Source organism: Panthera tigris, chromosome A2, assembly GCF_018350195.1.
Source record: "Panthera tigris isolate Pti1 chromosome A2, P.tigris_Pti1_mat1.1, whole genome shotgun sequence".
Taxonomy (NCBI): Eukaryota; Metazoa; Chordata; class Mammalia; order Carnivora; family Felidae; genus Panthera; species Panthera tigris.
In genome coordinates this window covers 144668399-144690623 of record NC_056661.1, presented here as the reverse complement: position 1 = coordinate 144690623, position 22225 = coordinate 144668399, and the positions used below count along the sequence as shown (strand labels likewise).

Below are 22225 nucleotides of genomic sequence, written 5' to 3'. Positions count from 1 at the left end.
TTTTGTCGCTGCATTTTTTGTTTGGAGCTGAGGAAACATTAGACAGCAGTTTACTTCTTGGGCTACAGGATAGGTTACATTAAATTTTATTTTATCAGGCCCTGAGCTGACTCTGGGCTGTTGACAATAGGTCCATTGTTAGAATATCCCATTCATAAAGCAGTTATCTTTATTTCAAGTGAGAAGACTAGACTCTATTGCCAGAATTCAGTCTTTTAAAATAAAGTGTAAAATGTGATATAAGTTTTTTTTATATGCAAAGCTTTTTATTCTATTTAATCATACTGTTGATAGAAACATAGTGGTGAGTATTGAGTTGTTCCCATTTCTGTTGTAAAGCAGGTAAAGGAGGTTGTACTGTGTAGCTCTTAGAAAATGAAGAGTAACAGGAGTAAAAAATTATTTTTTTAAAGTTTGTTTTGGTGGGGGAGGGGCAGCGAGAGAGGAATGGGAAGAGAATCCCAAGCAGGTGATTGTCGACATGGGGCTTGAACTCGTAAACTGTGAGATCATGACCTGAGCCGACATCAAGGGGTGGATGCTTAACCAACTGAGCCACCCCAGAATTAAAAGATTTCAAACATTTCTTTTAATTGAAAAAATTTAAAATTTACCAATACCACACTGAGGCTTGAAGAAGTTGTAAGTTTACCTTTGGCTTCTATTATTCTGAACCTGAGCACTGTTAATATTCTGTGTGGTCTTATGAGGACCTGGGAAGTACAGATGCTCATTTCTGTATCTTTAGAGCAATTTCTGTTGTCTTGAAGAGGTCTATTAAGAGCTGAATTATTAGATTCTGTTACTAACTTTGTGCTTCTATTTAATTCTGTATAAAAACAAAAAGGACCATAACATGGAGATATAAAGATATACAAATAAATAACATAGGCACCCATTTTTTAAAGATTTTTTTATTTTTAGTTTTTAAATATTCTTTTTTTTTAAAGTATTTATTTTGAGAGAGAGCACAAGCAGGAGGAGGGAGAGAGAGAGAAAGAGAATCCCAAGCAGGTTCTGCACTGTCCGTGCAGAGCCCAACAGAGGGCTCGAAGCCAAGAACCATGAGCTGATAACCTGAGTCAAAACCAAGATGCCCAACTGACTGAGCCACCCAGGCACCCCAAGATTTTAGTTAAAAAAATTTTTTTAATGTTTACTTATTTTTGAAGGAGAGACAGAGTTTGAGCGGGGGAAGAGCAGAGAGAGAAGGAGACACAGAATCTGAAGTAGGCTCCAGGCTCGGAGCTGTCAGCACAGAGCCCAACTCAGGGCTCGAACCCATGAGTTGGGAGATCAAGCCCCACGATGGGTGTAGAAATAAGTTAAAAAAAAGAAAGAAGAAAGAATAGATACTGGGTTGGATAACCAGCAGTGTTGCCACAATGAACGATAAGGGTTTGTTTTTTTTTTTTTCTTTCATTTACATATTTGGGAGCATTATCATTCAGGCTTGGCTTCCCATGCCTTGAATTTTGGTTTATAAATGTTATTTCTTACCTTTATCACATGTCTTACAGATTTTGCTTTGCTGGAAGACTGGGTTACATGATAAAATTATTTATGCTGGGGCATTAAGGGAGAAGACAAACCATTCACTTGTCTCTTCTTGCTTATAGTTTATCTTCAAACTTGAACTCAAGACCTAATTTGGGAGGTTGGTGTAGAGGAGGGGCAGCATGTTAGGATGAAAGAAAACTGCCTGGCAGACCATCCAGTGTTCTCGCCCTTCGCTCTCTGCTGCTCAGTGCTGCAAGACCTTGTGCCTTTCACTTCCTTCTTGGGTATCTGTTTCCTTACATATCGAGTAAGGAGTTGGCTTAGAGGATCCTAAGTTTTTACAACTTGAATATTGTGATTTTTATCTGTATAGCCATCTTGCGTGTAACTTATTGTGTGTATATATGTAACATATGAAAGATCGTCACAGCCATGTGTATACCTGGCATTGCCTTCTAGGGAATAGAGAGTTGAAAATAGCTTTATGAGGGACCTTGGGTGGCTCAGTCGGTTAAGCGTCCGACTTCAGCTCAGGTCATGATCTCACGGTCTGTGAGTTCGGCTCTGTGCTGACAGCTCAGAACCTGGAGCCTGCTTCAGATTCTGTGTCTCCTTCTCTCTCTGCCCCTCGCCCGTTCATGTTCTGTCTCTCAGAAATGAATGAACATTAAAAAAAAAAGCTTTATGACAAATTTTAAATCTTAGTTTGAATCTTATCTTTATAGATATGTATTATAAAAATAAGTTCTGCAGCTTACTACTTTCTTGGTTTGAATTTTTCCTAGGGCTTTTTAGAAGTGTAAAGTAGAAAACCTTGACATCTTCATTTCTGACTTGCTGAGATAAAATTTTGCTTCGTGTTTAGAAACCTGCATCAATGTTAAGTTTGAGTAGGAGAAGCTCCTTATCTTAGGCCAGTAACAGTTGTTGTCCTTTCATTTCTAGAAACGGATCCTTGGAATTAGTTGAAGTATTATCAAAAGAACAGTTATTAAAATATTATTCAGTGTTAACTGCTCACCTGCTCACCTAAAAATTCAAATGCTTGGTTTACCATGTTTAAGTCACATTTCGACTAACTATGAATAAATGAGTTACCATTATTACAGATGGGAGAATTAAAGCAAGATTTTATAATCCTTGTCTGGTCATGGGGAGCTGCCAAATTAAGAATGCCTTCTGGTTTTGTCCAGTGGGGTGAGTTGTATCTGTTCCCTGTCTGTTTTAGGAGAAGGGGACTTGTGGTTTACCCATGTCGTGTTTCAGTTTCATTTTGTATGTAGAGTACATCTTGAAAGGCAGTATGGTTTAGTAAATGGGACAAGGCCCTTGTTAGAATTCTCTGAAACAGTTTAATTTCAAGCCAGTACATTTCTCTCCCTTCTTTGTTCCCCGATCCCTGGTGTTTTGAACAATAGATTTCAGATTGTTTCCATGTTTTAAAACCAGTTCTATCTAATATCAGTCACCTCGGATGTTTGTAATTGGGGTTTTTTAGCTCATTATAGACAAGAACAAGGTATTAAGTTATAGATCCTTTTACCGAAGTTTGGCTTATTGGAAAGGTGATTAAGGAAATTGGTTATCAGTTTTATGATTTTTTTCAAATTACTGCATAACTTTTAATCACATAAAAAGTGTCTAAGCTTGTTCAAGCTACCTTAGGTTATGATTCAGTAATATTGCAGAACCAGTGTTGCAGGTCGGCAATAATATTTACTGGTTAAAATATGGTAGGCCTTTAACTTGCCATATTGTAGATCTTTTTCTTTCAGCTGCCACATTTTTATGAGTAAAACTACAGAAGCAGATAAAACTTCATTTTATTCTGGAAGTTAGTTGGTAAGGGTAATGTAGATAGAATTGCATCACATCGGCATTATGCTTTTTGTTCAACAGATATTCACTGGAAAATTTTCTTTATAGTTTATTATGAAAAATCTCAGATACATGAAAGTGGAAAGAATAAAATAAATGAATACCTGTAGATCTTCCATGTAGACTCAATAAACATTTTGTCATATTTCCTTTATCATATATGTTTTTAGTTGAGCCTTTTCCAAGTAAGTTGCAAAAGCCATGACACTTTTACCTAAAATACTTGAACATACATCTTCAAAGAGTAAGGACTTTTCCTGTGTAAGTACAGTACCATTATCACACCAGAGAATGTTAACACCAATTCCACTGGTATCATGTAATTTTTCCGTAGAGGAAATATTGAAGTGATGAGATTGTTTATCCATTTTCAGAGTATGAAAGCATATGCTCTTACTCTAAACAGTATTAGAAAGACAAAGTTCTGCAAAAATTGCTTTAAAACTCATGTTATCCTAGTGGGGAAAATGTTTTTCACACATTGTAATAACTTATAAATTAAGCTTTTAGAGTTTTTCTTTTTTTTCTTTCTTTTTTTTTGGAGAGGGAGGGAGGGAGACAGACGGACAGACAGACAGACACAGAATCTGAAGCAGGCTCTAGGCTTCGAACTGTCAGCGCAGAGCCTGATGCGGGGCTCGAACACATGGACTGCGGGATTATGACCTGAGCAGAAGTTGGACGCTTAACTGACGGAGCCATCCAGCCACCCCTAAAAATATTTTTTGGATGATGAGATATTTTGAGCACCACAAGAAATAGGAAGAAATCTTGCTGATAATAGAACAGCATCCATTTACTGTTTTGTCAGATCTTAACATTTTGCCGTATTTGTTGCAGACATTTAAAAAAAATTTTTTGTATTTTATTTATTATTTATTTATTTTTTGAGAGAGCACACACAAGTGGGAGAGCGGCAGAAGAGGAGGAAGGGAGAAATCTTAAACAGGCTCCATGCCTAGAGTGGAGCCTGATGCCAGGCTCAATCTCACAACCATGAGATCACAACCTGAGCCGAAATCGAGTCAGACCCTTAACCGACTGAGCCACCCAGGTGCCCCAGAAATTTTATTTTTTAAAAAGGGAGAAGACCTGTAGTTAAATTGAAGCCTCTGTGTAGTCCTCCACGATTCCTCTCTCCTCCCCCTCTTCATGAACTAGAAGTTGCAACTTTTTTCAATTCTCTTTCCCCTCATTTTTTTTTTACTTTCTTATGTATATGTGCATATCCATAAGTAATATTTGTCATTGCTTTGCGTGTTTAAATAAATAGTAGCATACATTTTAGTTCCGTATTTTTAAGATTTGTTGATACTGATAGAAGTAGCTGTACCTCATTTATAAAAGTTACATGCATATACCATATTTTCCTTATTTGTTGATGTACATTTAGGTTACTTTCAATTTTTTGCCATTATATATAGTGCTGTAAACAACATTTATGAATGTCATTTTGAGCACATATGTGTTTCTGTAGGGCAGTAGGGCAAGATTTTCCAGGCTCTTTTGTTCATTAGACATAATAAGAAATGTATTTTACATTGAGACCCAGCGTGCACACATTACATGTACAGATATAATGGAAGCTGTAGTTCTATAAAAATAATTAAAAAAATATTTACCCTGAAAAAATCCTTAGCCATACAAGAGACGCATCCTTGAAATAATGTATCTATCCCCTCATTGTAAAAAGTGCTGATCAGGACCCACATTTGACAAATAATGACCTAATGTATATAACCTGAAGCAAAATTGCTTTTTTTTTGTTTTTAATATTTATTTATTTTTGAGAGAGAGAGAGAGAGAGAGAGAGAGAGAGAGCATGAACAGGGGAGGGGCAGAGAGAGCGGGAGACACAGAATCTGAAGCAGGCTCCAGGCTCCGACCTGTCAACACAGAGCCCAACGTGGGGGTCAAACCCACGAACGGTGAGATCATGACCTGAACTGAAGTCAGACACTTAACCAACTGAGCCACCCAGGTGCCCCATATAATTGCTGGTCTTAATGGTGCGTGTCTTCAGCTTTGCTAGAGATGAAAAAGTTACTCTTTAATTAAAAAAAATTTTTTTTAATGTTTGTTTATTTTTGAGACAGAGCGGGCAGGGGAGGGGCGGAGAGAGAGGGAGACACAATCCAAAGCAGGCTCCAGGCTCTGAGCAATCAGCACAGAGCCAGACGCAGGGCTCAAACCCACAAACTGTGAGATCATGATGTGAGCCAAAGTCGGACGCTTAACCGACTGAGCCACTCGGGTACCCCAAAAAAGTTACTCTTTAAAGTGGTTGTACCAAAAAACTACATTTCCGTCAACAGCATTTGAGGCCTCCTGTTTGTTCGTATCCGTACCAACACTTGTCTAGCTTTTTTAGTATTTGCTAATGTGATGGATGTGAAAGGGTATCCCATTGTTGTCTCAGTCTGTTTTCTAACCAAATATTTTGAGTGCCTTTTCTCTGTGAGGCCCTTGCAAAGCAGTAAGGGTGCTACCATGAAAAGCAAGAGACATAGCTCCTCTGTTCTAGGAGAGAGGTGAACTTTGTCAGCCCTTGAATGACAGAGTGACATAGAGGAGGGAGTAATGCGCAGCCCACTTGGAAACGTGGCTCTTACGAGAGGTGAAGCCTGACCTTGGTCTTGAAAGATGAGTAGGCATTTTCGGACAGCATACAGACTTGAAGGACATTCCGGAGGGAGAAGAGGGAAGTAGGCAAAGGCATAGAGCTATAAAAGCCCATCATGAATGTACACAGAGTTCCTGGATTGGGGAGGCCAAGGCACAAGCGAAGACTCTGCAGACGTGTGGGGGGCTGAGGGAATTGTGTTCTGCAGGCACCGAGAGGCATTGGTGAAGGTTTTAAGTGGGGGTATTAACAGATTTTTTTTTTTTAATGTTTATTTTTGAGATAGCGCATGCATGCACGCACACAAGCAGGGGAGAGGCATAGAGAGAGAGGGACAGGATCCGAAGTGGGCCCTGTGCTGACAACAAAGAGTCCGATATGGGGCTTGAACTCACGAACTGTGAGATCATGACCTGAGCCGAAGTCTGACGCTCAACCAAGTCACCCAGGACCCCAACGGGAGAATTTTTAATTTTTTATTTTTGTTAAGTCTAGAAATGGGTTTTGGTATTTTAAAATTATGGTCAGTCGAGCTTTTGTTTTAATTTCAGTTTCAGACTCATTAGTTTGGCTCTTATTTATTACTGCCCTTTTGAAACACGCAGATAACAGAAATTGATATTTTTCCTTTGAACTGGGGTTGGTCATTTACTTTCCAAAATAGAAATAATTGTAGCCTAGCACCGAATACATTTGCTCTCATCCATGCCTTCTTGCTTTTAAGAGGCACAGCAGATGGTCTAATGGGTATTTTCTTTCTATCATCAAATCGGAATAGGTGTAGGTTTATACAGGGTTGGTAATTTTAAGAATTTGTGTTTTTGGACGTCTTTCATGAGGATATTTTTGATCTTTGCGTCTCTTGCTATACATCACAGCAAGTATGAATACAGTTGTAAGAACTTCATGTAGAGAGCTTGAGTGGCTCTCGTTAATCAACTGTGTGTGTGTGTAAAGGTGATGATATGAGCCCTCTCTTTGGGGTCTTGCCACTTTTGGCATTCCTGAGCTGCCAGTCTTTTTTTTTTTTTTTTTAAAGCTCCATACCAGTGTGAGGCTTGAACTCAGGCCCCCCAAGATCAAGAGTTGCATACTCTACTGACTGAGCCAGCCATCATGTGTCCCTCTGCCAGTCCTTTTTAATGGGAGCATTTGTCTTGCTTTAAGGCCTGAAAATTGAGGCTGATCAGCACCCAATTTAAATAGAAGCAGTTTTAGAGACCAGGTTGGAGGTAGTTGCAGGATTCTGAAACTCTCAGTGCCTTCAGAGAAGAAATGTTAAATGTATAGCACACAATAGTAATGGTCGTTGGTGTGTGTGTTTGGTTTTAGCTCTTGGTAATGAATCCCACACTTGGGTTTGTTTTAAGGAGAGTACTCAAAGGTATGTTCGTTGAGATGCAGGGGGCAACATGGAATACTGCATAGATATTATTTTTAATTTAGGAAAATCATATGCAGGTAGATTTTTAAAAAGAACTCTTCTAAACCTTACGGTTCAAAGTTGTAGTTTTCTTTCCTAGCTACTTGATGCTTTAAAATCACCCACATCCCTCCGTGATATCTGTAAAAGTCTTTTTATTAGCTAAGGATTTATTTCAGGGAGCAGCATACCTGGGATTAAAAGAACTGGACAAGTTTGTATTGCCTAATATTCCTGCCTGTGACCTTTCCTCTCAGAAACCCCCACAGTGTGCGTTCTGTCAGCCTTGTCATCTCCTGTCCTCCACCCACAGCCTCCAACACACATACAGACAACACACGCACAGTTTAGCAGGTGCAGAAGGAGTAGGGGTAGAGGGTCTGCTATTAGGGTAGGGGCTGGAAGTGTTCTATTTACTTCCTGCCTTTAGCAGATGTAATACTTGTTACCAGGTTGGCAGCAGACGCGGGCTGGATCAGTTGGATACAAGGTGACTGTTCTAAAATAAACAAAATGAAACAGCATAATCTTGAATTTGTGGGCAACATGTGGGACTGAGCAAATGAGACTTTTGCAGGTGGTTTGACCATTAGCTGTGAGCATGCTACCAGTGTGTTAGGCAAGTGGACAGGATGTTCTCTGTGTGTACTGTATAACCTTGAAGCCCTGCATCTATTTCCATTTCCCCAGGAATGAAAGCTAAAACAGAAAAGCTACTTTCCTTCCCTTTAGCTTTCAAAACAAAAGTAAGGCTTGCAAGTCTGGACTGTTGCATAGTGTTGGAGAGGATGCTTCTTGTCCTGAATTCGATTTTCGATAGGGATTTATTTTCTTTCTTTTCTCTTTCTTTCTTTCTTTCTTTCTTTCTTTCTTTCTTTCTTTCTTTCTTTCTTTCAATTCTTCTTCTTTCTTTCTTTCTTTCAATTCTTCTAGAACTTGAGCATAGATAAATTCTTTTGTAATGTTTATTTTTAAGAGAGAACATGCCAGTGGGGAAAGGGCGGGGGACAGAGGATCTGAAGTGGGCTCCGTGCTGACAGCAGTGAGCTGGAACTCACAAATCGTGAAATCATGACCTGAGCCAAAGTCAGGTGTTCAACCAACTGAGCCACCCGGGTGCTCCGATGAATGGTTTTTAAAAAACGAGAAGCAAGCACAAAACATTAATCACTTGTTATGATTCTATAGCAAATGATTGAGAGATTTAAAGCAAATCTGTTTGGGGCGCCTGGGTGGCTCAAGTCGGTTAAGCGTCTGACTTTGGCCCAGGTCATGATCTCACGGTTTGTGGGTTCGAGCCCTGCGTTGGGCTCTGTGCTGATAGCTCAGAACCTGAGCCTATTTGAGATTCTGTGTCTCCCTCTCTGTGCCCCTCCCCTGCTCATGCTCTGTCTCTCTTCCTCAAAAATAAACATTAAAGAAAAATTTTTTTAAAAAAGCGCAAATCTGTTAAGGTCTATATAAGCTAAGCATGTTGATTTCTGTGGTAGATGAAGCCAGTGCTGTATCAAAAGACTTTTCCTATTTTTCTTAAATTCCTTGAACTGGATATATATTTTTTTAATGTTTATTTTTGAGAGAGAGAGAGAGAGTGAGTGAGTGAGCAAAGCAAGCAGGGGGGGAGCAGAGAGAGAAGGAGACACAGAATGTGAAGCAGGCTCTAGGCTCGGAGCTGTCAGCACTGAGCCCGACATGGGGCTCAAGCCCAGGAACCCTGAGACCATGACCTGAGCAGAAGTTGAATGCTTAACTGACTGAGCCACCCAGGCACCCTGAACTGGATATGTTTAATGGCAGAAGACTTCTATAAGCCAGTTATAGTACCCGCTAAAAGTTTGTGTTTAGGATATTAGGGCTTTGGACTAAATAAATGTGATTATCTACCTATACAAAAAAGCTGAAGACCTATAAACCAAAAACGTGCCTCTGAGAAAGCCTTGTGAGAGAGAGATTTATGAATTTCTTCTGTCATGTCATTAATGATTGAACCTGGGGTGAAAGGCACATTTTAGCTGGATGGACTTAGGAGGCTGGCCAAGGACAAGGAATTTTTTTTATTATAGGTTGTTTTTGCATTGCCTTTGATATGTTTCTAAATCCAAAACTAATGATTGGAAGAAAGCTCTGGAATTCAGTATTTTTGTGACTTTTGAGGTGGGGGGGTGAGGCTCAAACATGACTACATGTTGGGGACGGGGGATTTTTTGCAAGACAGGCAGACTGGAGTCTGGGTTGCTTAGTCTGTTTGCTTGTGCTTTGGCCCCAGGTGCAGGCAGACTGTTTTACAAAGCGTTAAAGTTCTGCTTCTCAGCAGATGCCTTTCCAGTGTTTCTTCCTGGTGCTCTGAAAACCATATGTGGGGGAAAATGATCTTGTTCAGTTTAGAGGGTAAGGGCGTTGTCTGCCTGAAAGCACCAGTAGGATTATTTAATTTTTTTTCTTTTTTTGAAGTTTGAGGCAAGAAATGAGAAAACTTCCCGCCATTTAACAAAATGGAGCCAAGCCACTGTGTGTGTGTTTTTTTTTTTTTTTTTTTTTGGAAATATGTTTCTACCACTCCTTTAAAGCTATAAAAGTTAATTTCATAGCCTGAGGGAGGGATGCTGTTTCCCCTAAAAGATCAGTTCTAGGAAGGTGTGAGGTTGAGTTGTCACTTGGTCTGTAACTTAAACCGATAAAAAGCCTCTTAGAGTGCTTACTGTGTGCCAGGCACTGTGCTGTTAGCACTTTAGATATCTTAATCCTCAAAATACCCCAAGAGGTAGATCCTGTTGTCATTTTTCCTGTTTTACAGATGAGAAACCTGAGGCTTAGGCCTCAGTCTCATGCCAAGTAAGTTGCAGGGCTGGGTGATAAACTCGGGCTGACTCTAAACCCACTAAAGTCGACATAACAGTGCTGCTATTTCGGCAGACCATGTGGAAAGGAAGGTGGTCTTCTTTTCCCAAGGGAGACGACTCGCAGAAGGTAAGTTACGGTCATAAAGAAGGCTAGTGTTGAACCCAGAATTCAAACCCGGGTCAGTTTGAAGCGAAAGCCTGTGTTCTTTCCACTGAGTGTATTGTATTACCTCTTAGAGTACATTACTGTAATATCTGATTTACTAAGATCTTTTTATTTCTGGTGCTAGCTGCTCTCAGTTTATAGAGGGGGTTGTTTAAAAAGTTCATTTGTGAGGTGATGGCGTGGAAACCAGAATACATTCTCTGCTGACAGTGAGTGCTGAGCCTGGTTGTGGTTCCGAGGCCAGAGCCCTTTGGGACAGTTGATATGTTTCACCTTCTTACGCCTGTGATACCAAAGGCCGTTCTGAGACCTACTCTGAGTTCTGAGGAGGAAGAGAAGCAGATATGTGTTCCTACTTGTTTCCAGATTCCATTTGTCTCTTTGCAGATGTTGTCTCCCTTGGTACAAGTAACAAATTTATAAAGTATGGATTTGAGGGTGAGCACGGAGCCTCTGAGGGCAGACTGGGTTCTGATTATGGCTGGACCAGTTACTGGTTCTCCCATTCACTCTCTACTAGGTGATGTGAGATGAAGCTCTTTTCTAAGGCTTAGTTTCCTCATCTGTAAAATGTCTGGGTGCCCTCACTGTGGGGCTTGAATGAGACAAACAGGCATTAGGTGCTCAGCATAGTTATCTGGACATGGTAGGTGACCAAAAAATGATGGCAGTGGTTTAATCTGCTTTATGGTGCATCTCTTCCGTTATCAAAGATTCTTGTAGAGGTGAATGCTTTCTGGAGTAGACTGTGGTGTAACATTCTGAATTGGGTTTTAGGTTAAGATTGGGATTCCCTTTATTTTGTAGTCACATGTAAATCAGTAAACTGCCTTGTAATTTAAATACTGTATCCTCAAATGATCTTTTGTAAATTTTTATATACTTTAAAACCTTGACTTTATTTTTTATTAAAAATTTTTTTTTCCATGTTTATTTATTTTTGAGAGAGAGAGAGCATGAGCAGGGGAGGGGCAGAGAGAGAGAGAGCATGAGCAGGGGAGGGGCAGAGAGAGAGAGAGGGAGACACAGAATCCGAAGCAGGCTCCAGGCTCTGAGCTGTCAGCACAGAGACCGATGCGGGGCTCAAACTCACGAATCGTGAGATCATGACCTGAGCCGAAGTCAAACAGTTAACTGACTGAGCCACCCAGGCACCCCTAAAACCTTGACTTTAATTGAAAACACGGTTGGTTGTGTTGCACAAAGTATTTTAAGGGTTGAGCATACATTTTGATGAATGGCTTTGAAATTAACAATATTCATGAGCTGTTTAAGTTCTTTTTGCAATTAAACGTAATGTACTTTTTGTTTCTCAAATGGAGAAACTGAGGTAGGAAGTGGAATGGACTTTGCCCAAGAGTTATTGACTAAAGGAAGGGTGGGCAAATCATAGATATCCTATAAAAGGCCAAATAGCAATTTAGACTTTGTGGACTATTACGGTTTTTTTTTTCCCCCAACTACTTAACTCAGCTGTCCCAGCACAGAAGCAGCCATCAATAATATTTAAATGGAAACGCCTGGGTGGTTCAGTTGATTAAAGCACAGGGCTCTTGATTTCGGCTCAGGTGATGATCTGTCGGTCGTGAGATCGAGCCCCACATCAGGCTCTGGACTGTGTGTGGAGCCTGCTTAAAATTCTCTCTCTCCCACTGCTCCTTCCCTGCTCATGCAGGTGCACACACGCTCTTTCTCAAGAACAAACAAACCCAAAAAACATAAATAGATCACCTTGGCACAGTACAATAAATCTTTATTTACGAAAACCGACGATGCCATAGGTGGTGGACCCATGGACTAAAGAAACATACTTAGTTCTGTTTCACTGTAAATCCCTGCCTTGGACCTGCATCTCTCTCTGTAGGTTGATGTAGATTGATGTAGATTGATTAAAGGTTGATTATTCCACAGGCTTCATGCTCAGTCTTTGCAGATTACAAATCCTTTACCATAAAATGACCCTGGTGTTTACATCTTCAGTTGAGCTGTTTCCCAGACTCTAGATTGGTACAGCTTCCTGCCTTTCAAACTTCTCTCCAAGAATATCCCAACTGGCCCCTGAAACTTTAACATGTCTGCTATTGATTTCTGTATTATATCCTCTAAAGTCATACCATGATTGTGTGTGTGTGTGTGTGTGTGTGTGTGTGTGTGTTTTCACTCAGATATTACCCAAGTGGGAAACCTGAATGTCATCCCTTTACTCCTTATTCTGCCTTCTTGACATCTTTACTCTCTCTGCCTACCCCCCCATCCCTACCACCACTGCTTTATTCAGGCCCTCATGATCCACCTGGGCTGTTGCAGATCACCCCACAGCTTCAGAGCTCCCTGTGTCTAGTCTCCCTCCTTCCAGTCTGCCTTTCATTTTGCTGCTGGAGTGATCCTGTTTTCAGAATATCCGATCTTGCCACTTCCTGCTTGAAACCCCTTAGTTGCTCTTCAGTGCCTGTGGTTTAAAGCCCAACCTGGGTATAGAAGGTCCTTTTGATAGGGAGGGGTAGTGCCTGCCTACAGTGAGGGTCCAAGATGTAGGACTGCACCCACCCTGCAGGTGACCAGCCTTCCAGAGGGGAGTGGCTGACTGTTGTGCATGGTCCCTTCTTCTGGCTCGCTTGCCTTTATCCTTTAGTATTCACCTCATGCATTGCATTTTCCTCTGAGCCTTCCTGGAGCTCCCATGCCCATCTCCGTATCTACCTTAGGTGCTTTTCCTGTCTTGTGTGTGCTCCAGTAGCATTCTTTGCTTTCCCCATGAGCAGTTACACTTTATAATCAGCTCTGTGCTTGTAGCTTCAACCCCCCACACTAACCACCCCGCCCCCACACACAGGCTGCTCCCTGGAGGGTAGATCCTGTGTCTTTTATGTACCTTTGTCCCCAGCTGTTAGAACTGTACACTGTATACCTGGGCTTGGACATTTTGAAGAATGGGCAATATCAGTAAAGAGGTAGGGCCACAGGTACATTTTTCTTTCTTTTTGGGGTGTCCTTATTTTTACTCTTCCAGGGGAATTAAAAGCCTAAGGAAAGTAGCGAAAGGAAAAACCCTTGGGCTCGGGTATCTAGTGCAAAAAATGCTGGGTATACAGGCCTGGGGCTTGGAACTGATCCTTGTATGCTCTTCATGGCCCGGCAGCTCACTCCTGAGAGCTATGGTTCTTCATTTGGAGTGGAGATCAGAACTCAGGGGGCTCTTCATCAAAGTATACGTGTCTGCTGAATACCTACCACCCTCCCTCCACCCCCACTTCTCTGTGGGGCAGGGCATGTTAATACCCTGGTGATTCTTACAGATTTTCCTCATGTTTCCAGTCATTTCTTCCCCTGTCATTTTCTCCCTGCTCCTTATATTTCATAGTTCTTCATTGATAATTCTTATGTCTTCTTTCCCTCCTTCTTAGATGGGGGCTTTGGGTGCAATAAGGACCGCACAATGAAGATGTTAGCGTCTCAGTTTAGAACCCTGAATGCATTTGTACTTCCTAGTAGAAACATTGGTATAGATGGGGATTAATGTTCCAAAGTAAAATCGTGTACTTCAGCTACAAGTGAATTAAGTTGGCTTTTATTCATAAAGAAATACATTCTGAATTAAGTAATGGACTTAACTTTTGGAACAAAATGTAAGTCTGTTATCGAAGTAAGGACTCATGGAATCAGACCATTACAGATCATTATGCTGTCCCTCTTGCTGTACCTGCCTCTGCTACCCTGACTTCTTACCATTGCAGATAGATACCCAGGCGCTCTATAAAGGCAGCCTTTTGCGGGGAGGAACATCAGGTTGGCCCTGGAAGGTGGGTTGGATAATGGGAAGGAGGTGCACACTTGTATGTCTGTGCAGTGAAATCACAAAGATTCAAACAGTTACTTGCTGTCATATTTAGAAGTATACTTGGCTGGTTTTGAGATTCAGCCTGTGCAGATAGTTAGCTGGAGCTTCTAAAGAGGAAACCTCTTTATTCTTAAGTGATTGCTTGGTAATCTACATAACAAATGAGCCATTTTGCTTCAGAGATGTGAAATCGGCATCTATAAGTGAATAGTTTTTGAAACTGAAGTTGTTAAGACAAAAGTTCATCTTTTCACGGTAGGGTTTCTCTAGAAAATGCTCTTTACTCTATTGAAATGCAGCTAGTTTAAACTAGGAAAGCATATTCCAATAATAGGCCCATGCAATTAGCCTTTCCTATAATGGAGTGAATGCTGGAATTTTTTGTGCATTATCATCATCAATTGGTGTTTGTCCCAGGGGAACCACATAATAGCTAGAAAACCTTGATTGAGAGATGCAGACAAAGGTTTCTATCTTAATTCGTAGGCATGCTTTAGTTCTTCAGACTAATAAAATGTTAGGCTCTTAAATCTAACACTTTTTTGGTAACCATCTGCTGAGCATAAGACTGAGAGATGGCGCTTCAAAACTATGTCATTATTTTGAATTAGAAGAAAATGTTGAGGGACCGACTCTTCATTTAGTGCCATAGTCATAGTAGACCTTGTATAGAAATGACACAGTGGTGTGCTGGCGAATGTTGAACAACTGCCCTGGGGGGATAAAGCCTTGATGCGTAGCATTTGCCGATTTCTGAAGTGCAAGTACTCCACCATGGCTGGTTCCAGACCACAGATGTGATGTCACTGAACTTACAGTTGGGAAGAGATGCATACAGTCAGCTGGCTTCTGCACACTGCTGAATTAACCTCATCGATTGAATGTCCAGAATTTTATAGCCTGGATTTTTTTTTTAAACCAGCCTGGATTTTTTTAATACTTAATTTCATTCCTGTCTTTACCTTTGTCCTTTGTGGTTTTTTTTTTGTTTTTTTTTTTATTGGCCTTATTGATGTATGATTTACGTACAGTAAAATTCAGCAATTTCAGGTATGCAGTTTGAGTTTTGACATATGTATACTTTCACCACAACCACGATACCTTATTACCTCTTCTGTACACAGTTGCCAGATTAATTTTTCCAGAACCTTGCTTTGCACGCACCACCCACCTGTGCATAAAACCATCGCGGCCTTGTACCGTCCATAGGATAAAGTACAGCATTCTGTGGTCTGGCTCTCTACCGTCTTCTTGTCTACTTCTCTGGCCTTATTGACTACTGCCTGGCTAAATTAATCTCTTACTCCTCCAGAAAGACTGACCGGCTGGTTCCTAGCACAGTTCCTGTATCATCTGTGCCTTTGCTCATTATCTCTATCTGCTTGCAATACTCCTGTTACCTCCCGTTGCTTCTTATCTTGACTGTCTTGCCTTTCTTTAAAAGTCTGGTTTCCACCCCATTTTCTTCTTATGCAGTCCAGGCTTTAGCGATGACTGCCTCATTTGACCTATCATACCATTATTTGGCCCTTAACTTTGCAACTTGTATTGAAATCCCAGGTTTTTTATGGAGTAGTTTGTTCTTCTCCAACAAAGTTGTCAAGTATGATAGGGTAGGAAGTTTACTACAGCTCAATTTTTAGCATTTGGCATTGCTCAGAAAAACAGTAAGTGGTTCTTGTGACAAACTTTTCAACTCAGTGAGTCACAAACACACTCAGTGACACCATTGGGGAGAATGATACTGTGCTGTATCCTAGACCTCTTACAGGATGAAGGTTTGGCTTGTTACAGAGCGTGTGTGTGTGTAGTAATGTTTCTCAAAACCAACCTTAGTGATTAAAGTACACATTGGAGCTTTTATCTTTGCCTTGAAAATTCATTCAAAGGTGGTTAGCATCATGGACTTTGAACTCTTGGCAAGATTTAAACATTTTAAAGTAGGTCCCAAAAGAACGTTCTTTGTTCCCTTCAACAAGTTTTATTTCACTTTTTGAAGTATTGGTAAGAAGTCAAGAGGGTGTATCTCCTTGATTTCCTTCCTGTCCCAGGAAGCCATATTATGGTATTCTGAAAGAACTTCTGTGTCTTTTTCAGTAACTTTGCTATAAGCAAATTGTTGTTTGTTTGTTTGTTTGTTTGTTTTTATTTTGTACTTTATCTGTAAAAAATTGCATATGTAGTTGTTAAAATACGACGTTGAATCACCATCCAACAAGTGTGTAGAACAATTCTAGATGCCTGTCTCTACGCAGATTCCTCTTCTGTCCTTTAAATACTGGGTGTACTTAGGTTCCACAGTTGGTCATTATCTCTTGTTAGGAGACACACTTTTCTTGGGTGATTTCACCTGTTGTCCTAATACAAGTGTCTCCAAAATTTTAAAATTCCTGGTCTCTTGAGTTGTGGTCTTGAACGGCCAAATGCCAACGGGATATCTCCACCCAACCACCCTTGGGAGATTGCAGATTTAACATGTCTTGAATGGAACACCCCCTGTGAGTCTTTGTGTCTCTCAGATTGCTCTTGCTCTCTTAATGAGTCGTATCCCCACGCACAGATAACTCAGGTCTAAAACATTAGAATCCTCTTTGGGTTTGGCCCTCTTCCTTCACCTTCTGAAAGGTCAGATTCATGTCAAATGTTTTTCTTAACGCCTAAACGTTTTTCTTTTGTTTGAAGTCAGGCTTGCCTCATCCTTTGTTGGGAGAGGGGCTTCCTACCTCCCAGTACATAACTGGTGAACTAAGAGCAGATCCATTTCCCTGGCATCAGATTACCAAGCTCATGAATCTTAAAGGTAAAATTGGAAAGCCTGTATATGTAATTTACAGTGTGCACCAGTGTGTTCTCTCCCTATAGGTAGATATTGCTAGGAGCCCATACCATAAGTAAAAGATGATCTGAGAAGGAATCAGAACAAAAACAATGAGATGAGTCAAATGTTTAATGGCTTCTCATAATTTAATGGTGCCGTCATCTCGTAATAGATCCCTTATGACCAGAAAACTCATTTTTATGAGCAAAGGCTCCTGCTCCCCTGCTCAGTGGCCCCTGCCAGCCTTTTTCTCTAATTTTTCCCACAGTGTTTGTAGGGCTGACCCTTTCTTTTCTTTTCTTTTTTAATTTTTAAAAATTAAAAAAAAAAGTGTTTATTTTGGGGGGCGGAGGGGTGGAGAGGGGGAGAGAGAGAGAGAGATTGAGAGCGAGCGAGAGTGAGCACACCCCAAGCAGGTTCCAGGCTGCCAGTGCAGAGCCCAACATGGGGCTCGATCCAAAGAAGTGAGATCAAGGGCACCTGGGTGGCTCAGTCATTTAAGCGTCCAACTTGAGCTCAGGTCATGATCTTACAGTTGGTAAGATGTCCAGTCCCATGTCAGGCTCTGTGTTGACAGCTTGGAGCTGGCTTTGGATTCTGTGTCTCCCTTTCTCTCTGCCTTTCCCCAACTTGGATCTGTCTCTCAAAAATAAAATAAACATTAAAAAAAACTAAAAAAAAACCCCCCAAAAACAAGTGAGATCATGATCTAGGCCAAAATAAAGAGTCAGATGCTTAATCAACTGAGCCACCCAGGCACCCCCCCCCCTTTTTTTTTCAAAATTTTTTGATGTTTATTTATTTATTTTGAGAGAGGGCTGACCCTTTCTGTTGATACCTTTTTCTTTATATATATAAATACATTCACTTTGGCTCCTTCAGATGGCTTGCACACCTTTCTTCCTGGGAGCTTTGGGGGCCATCTTAATTTCATGTGTTTGGACAAAACTTCCTACAGCCGCCACATAAGAACAAAGGACTAATCTCCCCTTGGGTTCAGCTAGCGTCACTACCTCCTGAAAACAGCCTTTCCCTTCCCACCCTCCTGGGTTAGGAGCACCTTCTTTAAGCCTCCTTTGCATCCTCTGGGTAACTCTTATGGTAATACTCACTGGTAATTGCTTGCTTGTCAGTTTCCTACTAAAGCCTACGATATCTGAGGGCAGATACCCTCTAATGTTCAGATCCCACTGTCTAGCGTAGTGCCTGGCACCCATTCATATTATTCATTTATTTTTATTTTTTCACGTTATTCCTTTAGCTAGAATTTGTTGAGCACTCATTTTTGCCAGGCAGAGAACAAGTCAGATAAGGTTCCTGCCCTCTTGGAACTTGAATTCTGTCGGAGGTGAGGGAGGTTTTATTTATTTATTTATTTATTTATTTATTTATTTATTTATTTAATTTTTTTAAATATATGAAATTTATTGTCAAATTGGTTTCCATACAACACCCAGTGCTCATCCCAAAAGGTGCCCTCCTCAATACCCATCACCTACCCTCCCTCCCACCCCCCATCAACCCTCAGTTTGTTCTCAGTTTTTAACAGTCTCTTATGCTTTGGCTCTCTCCCACTCTAACCTCTTTTTTTTTTTTTTTTTTTTGGTGAGGGAGGTTTTAAACAAAGTAGTACTTTGATAAGACCTACAAGGAAATGGACATAAGTAGAGAATAACTGGGGGTCTGTTGGAGTGTGTAATCCAGGTGATCAGAAAGGTATCTGAGGAAGTGGCGTTCGAGACTCACCATAAAGGATACTCAGAGGAAGCAAGCTGTCTGTAGACACAGAGGAGTCAGGGCCAGCCGGGAGAAGTAGCCATTGCAAAGACGCTGAGGAGGGGGAGAGCTTGTTGTGTTTCAGGAAATGAAAGAAGACCAGTGTGGCTGGAAAGGCAGAGAGGAAGAATGTGGTACGAATAGGTCTTTGTAATAATAACTTGTCTCCTGGCTGTTGTGAGGGTTCTGAGTTAGTACAAAGGGCTTAGAACAGTACTCAGCCTATTTGAGTGCTAAACGAGATAGCTGTGAATACATGTGTCTAAAAAGGGGAAGTAGCAATTTAAAAAATTGGGAAGGGGCTGCACCGGCATAGAAGTTGGGCAGAATGCCATTTGGGGAACAAGTTATAGGTTAATAAGCCTGTCATTAGTAATTGCTGACATCAATATAATAAGGGCCTAAGCATTTACATGTAAAACGTCACTTGTGTATTTAACACTTGAGATGCAAGAGATGTAATTTCAGTTTTGTGTCTTAGTAACCAGGGCGGACTAGATTGTAGGTGTGTCCTGTGAAAGCTGCAGATATGGTTTTTGGAATATTAATAATAGCAAATACTGAGCCTTGCCTTAATCTTGTATTTACTATACTCCTTTTTTACATCAGGAAAACCAAGGCACACAGAGGTTTAAGTGACCTGCCTGAGACCGTCTGGCAAGTAAATGATCAAGCTGAGATGCCCATTAATGAGTCCACTCCTCTAACCACTAGAATTCTGAACTTATTTTCTTGTGAAGTCTCTGTTCTTGGGGGGAAAAAAAAAAAGCCCTCTTCCTCTGGGGTAGGGTAGCTCTGAAACCGGCTGATTTTTGTGACACTAAGTAGTAGAGAGGTGACTGGGCCTTAGGACTTCCTTGGTGTTCTGTCTCTAACACGTGATTCTGCAGTCCTGGATTTTACGTCTAGATAGTGCAAATGTTGAATATTTTCTATTTATTTTAAAGTGATGTTAGTGGTTCCTTTTTCACAGAGAAATTCTTAATTACTGCTGGGCACATTGCAGTCAGGAATTGATCCCTTTCTGGCTTCCTTCTGTCAACCAGTATATTCATGAGTCACCTTCCTTTGCCACCTAGCCAGCAAATGCTTAGGGATTGGAGTACATGTTACCCAATCGAGCCAAAGAGCAAGAAAAGTAAATTCGTGAGGGGAATACATTCAAATATGAATATTCGTCTTGATGTGTTTAAACCTGTTGAGACAGTTCTGTCAGAGTTGAGGGACAGATTAATGATAGATATATTGGTTTCTTGTTTGCTTAATTTTTTAAGGCAGTCATTATTTCCTTGGGGAAAAAAATACTGAAAAGAAAAAACCTGGTCATACAACACTATATGTCTCTGCAGTGAGTAATATTTACATGGTCCTTAATAATGTAATCTCTGAATGTTAGTTTGATCAACAGTGGTGTTATACATTTGTTCCATGGATAGGGAGAGGGAATGTGGGGGTAAGGTGAAAATCCTGATATTTTATAGTGAGAAAGTCTTTTGATAATATTTGTAACCAGAAAATCAAATAATATGTAGATATATGGAAAATAAATACCATTTTATATGTTTGAATTATTTCCTATTAGATCTCTTGTTTTAAGGAGTCAAGAGTAAACTATGGCTTCTAATAGATTAGAGATTTAACTTTATTTCATATAATGTTAAGTATCTTTTACTGAGATTTTGTGTAAATCTGTATAAATCTTTTGTGAGTATTCATTATTTTTTTTAATCTTCGTTTATTTTTAAGAGAGGGAGAGAGCATGAGCCGGGGGAAGGGCAGAGAGAGAGGGAGACAGGATCCAAAGCGGGCTCTGTGCTGACAGCAGAGAGCCTAATGTGGAGCTCGAACCCACGAGCCGCAAGATCATGCATGACCTGAGTGAAGTCGGACACCCAACCCACTGAGCCACCCAGGCGCCCTAAGTATTTATTATTTTGTATGCTGTGAGAGCAAAAGTAGTTTGGTAAAAGGAGATATTTAAAATATCAGGTCTACCCTAGAAATAAGAAATTAACCTCACATTCTATTTGGGGCATAGATATAGAAGTGCAAATGCTTTGTATATTTAGAGAAGTAGGTGAGATACTCTTCCTGTAAACTCTTCCCTTCCTTTCACCTTTTTGTGCCCAGGTTCTGGAGTTAATCTGTCTTATGGGTTAAGTGAGATTTAATTGGCTAGTCTGGTCTTTGAGATAGCTAACCAAGGGTGTTTCGTGTCTTAGTGCGTTCTTGTTCATAACTCCTGAAGGGCCATCCTCACATGAAGGTGCCGTGTTAGGCAAGAAGTAAGGTCAGTAAAGTGGATCTTTTTCCCTCGGGTGACCCAGCCGGGGTTGCAGTTGAGTTGGTGAACAGCATGAGAGAACAAGAGCCCTGGGCAATTTGAGCTACAGATGGCGATTGGGGTAGTGTTTAAAGATAATGAATTTTGTTTCACTGTAAAAGCGTTAATGCCAGTGTTGGTGAGGGTGGGAGGAAACCAGGTTGGCTCTTATGACGATGGTTAGAAAGTAGCTGGAGGCAGTCTTTTTGAAGGACATTTATCAGAATGAGGTATATATCCCTTTGACCCAGAAGTCCCACTTGTAGAAACTGCAAACAGAAACTTGAAAAACTATAGCAACAGGCATGTACTGGAGTGTTCTTTGTGACGTTGTAGTAGCAAAAAGCTGACCATAAACTACCAGTTCACTAATGGATGATTAAATTATGGTACTTTGGTACCGTGCGAGCATTAAAAGGGGGGATGGCTTAGATCTCTGTGTACTGATCAAGATGTCCTCCACGTATTCCATGGAGAGAGGTGTTTACACAACAGTTAACACTTGTGTGTCTGTGACGATATGAATGTGTATATATAAAATAAACTGGTATATCTGGGCAGTGAGACTAGCGGGTTAGGGGATGGGAAGGCCACGTTGGGCCCCACTCACATTTTAAAAGACAGTTTAGGGAAAAGGCCTACAAGTCAGTGCTTCACCAGAGGAGGTTATTCAGTTGTATTGAGAGGTGCACTCAGAACAGCACTCTGCCCTGTGGTGTGGCACCCGAACCCATCAGTCCTGTTTGACCCCGTGGTACAAACATGAGAGAGGGAAACTTAATAGTTTTGTCACCTTTTCGATGCCAGATTTTCTTCTATATATACACCCACTGTTGTGTGTGTCTAAGTTTGTTTTCTCTTGTTTTGCTATATTTGATTTTTTTTCACATTGTTTAATTATTCAGGAAGCACGCCTTGTGAGAAATTTGATTTTTAATTTCCTTCCTGGACCTCATAACAATACAGCTTTTATTCTCTTACTGTTTATGCAGATTTAATACTCAAACTTTTTTACTTTAAATTATTAGACTAGCTTCCCT

At 40.6% G+C, this 22225-nt stretch overlaps 1 protein-coding gene across 6 annotated transcripts in view; it reads left to right on the top strand.

Moving 5' to 3' along the window:
- UBE2H (ubiquitin conjugating enzyme E2 H) overlaps positions 1-22225 on the top strand; it is a 102367-nt gene that overhangs the window by 19572 nt on the left and 60570 nt on the right. For 2 of the 6 annotated variants that reach the window (XM_042972171.1, XM_042972157.1), the window contains exon 1: positions 2183-2697. The exons of 1 other annotated variant lie outside the window; for it this stretch is intronic. In XM_042972171.1, coding sequence (XP_042828105.1) covers positions 2651-2697 — 47 coding nt within the window. In that variant the 5' untranslated portion in view covers positions 2183-2650. Of the gene's footprint in view, positions 1-2182; positions 2698-16954; positions 17069-22225 lie in introns of those variants that run through there. 3 more of the 6 variants (XM_042972177.1, XM_042972196.1, XM_042972147.1) reach the window with 3 other exon arrangements.